The 2,026-nt window shown below is 52.0% G+C and overlaps 1 protein-coding gene across 1 annotated transcript in view; it reads right to left on the reverse strand.

The window, feature by feature from the left end:
• The window catches only part of LOC102208116 (wiskott-Aldrich syndrome protein family member 3-like), a 15,007-nt gene continuing 12,981 nt past the window's right edge, over positions 1 to 2,026 (reverse strand). Inside the window, exons 6-11 of the mRNA XM_005748613.2 lie at positions 1,777 to 1,823; positions 1,546 to 1,670; positions 1,202 to 1,471; positions 978 to 1,117; positions 673 to 888; positions 1 to 498 (exon numbers count right to left, since the gene is read on the reverse strand). Coding sequence (XP_005748670.1) covers positions 335 to 498; positions 673 to 888; positions 978 to 1,117; positions 1,202 to 1,471; positions 1,546 to 1,670; positions 1,777 to 1,823 — 962 coding nt within the window. The 3' untranslated portion in view covers positions 1 to 334. The remainder of the gene's footprint in view (positions 499 to 672; positions 889 to 977; positions 1,118 to 1,201; positions 1,472 to 1,545; positions 1,671 to 1,776; positions 1,824 to 2,026) is intronic.

Genomic DNA, 2,026 nt, shown 5'->3' on the forward strand with positions numbered 1-2,026 from the left:
AAACTGAAAATGTATTTTTAAAAGTTCTGATAAATTGAAAATGATGACATTTGATGTCCAAGCAGCAAAGTGATACATAAATCCAGGTCAACTTTTGTTTCATCACGAACACAGACGGTCGGCGTCCTGAGGGGCGCGCTGTGCCAAGGGTTCATTTTCTGAGTAACGTCTGTTAAACCTGCTGCTGTCAATAAAGTTTCTGTGTGTCACCATCAGCAGGTTCATAAAACACCATTGGATGCCACGCTGACTCATTAACATCAAACAGGAAAACAAGAAAGAAGTTTCGGCTCTCTGACGAGTCACTTCCTGTCTGGCGCACTCTTCCTCCTCCTTAGTCGGACCACTCCTGGTCCTCAGGCTCAGACTCCTCTTCTGATTCGCTGTATTCCACGGCAATACGTCGTGACAAGATGGTGGCAACGTCGTTTCCTGTCGGCTCTCGTTTCTTGGCCTCTTCCTGCTCGCGCTGCTCCTGAACCTTCCTCAGCTGGATCCCTGCAGACACGAGACACTGCATCAACACGCAGGACCACACCAATCCACACCAGATCACACACACATCTGTCGGACCACACCCACAAGGTCACCCTGGCCACACCCGCCCACACCAGACGAGCATCACCCAGTGACCACCTCTATAATCTGTGAACTGCCTGCGTCCTGACTGACCTCTGCGGATAGCGGCGAGGAGGTCACTGCGGGCGTCATTCATTGGCACGTTCAGTCCAGCTGCTAGCTTCCTGCCATCCGCCGCCGGGGGCACCGGGGGCGCAGCAGCAGAGGAGGGAGCTTGGCTGCTAGGACGGGAGGGGGAGGGGATGTAGTTAGCTGGGGGTAGTGGTGGAGGGGAGGGGCTATAGGGGTGGGGCTGGGCAGCAGTGCCACCTGTGGATAGAAAAGAGCAGGAGCTCTTGATTTCACGTGGACATGCAAAAGCGCTATCAGAAACCAAAAAATAGCTGGGTGCTTGTTACCTTGGTTACCAGGCACAGCTGCAGGGTGCAATGGTGTTGCCATAGCAGCAATGTGGATGGAGCTGTTTGGAAACACCACCTGTCCTGCTGATGGCATGAGAGGTGGAGGCGGTGGAGGGGCCGGAGGGATTTGATGATCACTGAGGAGGGATGGAGGTTAAAGGTCAAACATGTATATGTGCATAATGATAGTGATTATAATTTGAACGTAAGTGTGTGTTTACTTGGCTTCCTTTGCCATGTTGGAACGTGCTCCGTTCTGATTGGCTGGACCAGTGAGCAGCTGTGGGCGATGGTGATGCTGATGCGGCTGGTTGCGGCCCAGAGAGTGCTGGCGAGCGGTTGCCGCGGATACTGCGGAGGTGGGTCTGAGGGCACGGTCCAATGACTGAGTTTGCCCAGACCCACTGGTCGCCATGTCAGCATGATCTTTTCTATCATGCCCATCGTGGTGAGGACTGGCCGGGAAGGAGAGGTCATCTGACATCCCTGACCTTTGGGGGAGGAGTTAAAGTTCTGATGTCAGCTTATTGGACTGGGAACTAGGTGTGAACATGCAGGTGTTTACCTGTCGGGTGACACTGAGCCGTCAGATGTATGGTGAGGTGATGGCGTGACTCGAGCATCTGGGCGGAGCTCCTTGTCATAAGCCATCAGGTTCCACTCCTGCCGCCGGTTTCGCGCTTTCCGGACCTTCCCAAGAGAAACAGTAATGACAAGTAATGAGATTTAATGAAAGTTCACAAACTTATCAAAACATGCGACTTAACAAGTTTTAACCAAACACAAATGACTTCACCTTCTTCACCTCCCGCCCTGAGGACTCCTCCACATGTCTCTGCTCCTAGAAATAAATGACCTGTTAAAGCAGCACCTTATTTTCACATACATGGATGGATGACCATGGTTGGATGCATGGATGATGGATGGATGATCATGGTTGGATGCATGGATGATCGTGGTTGGATGCGTGGATAGATGGATGGAAGATCGTGGTTGGATGCGTGGATAGATGGATGGAAGATCGTGGTTGGATGCGTGGATAGATG

Source organism: Pundamilia nyererei, unplaced genomic scaffold, assembly GCF_000239375.1.
Source record: "Pundamilia nyererei isolate P.nyererei 1_Seehausen unplaced genomic scaffold, PunNye1.0 scaffold00225, whole genome shotgun sequence".
Lineage (NCBI taxonomy): Eukaryota > Metazoa > Chordata > Actinopteri > Cichliformes > Cichlidae > Pundamilia > Pundamilia nyererei.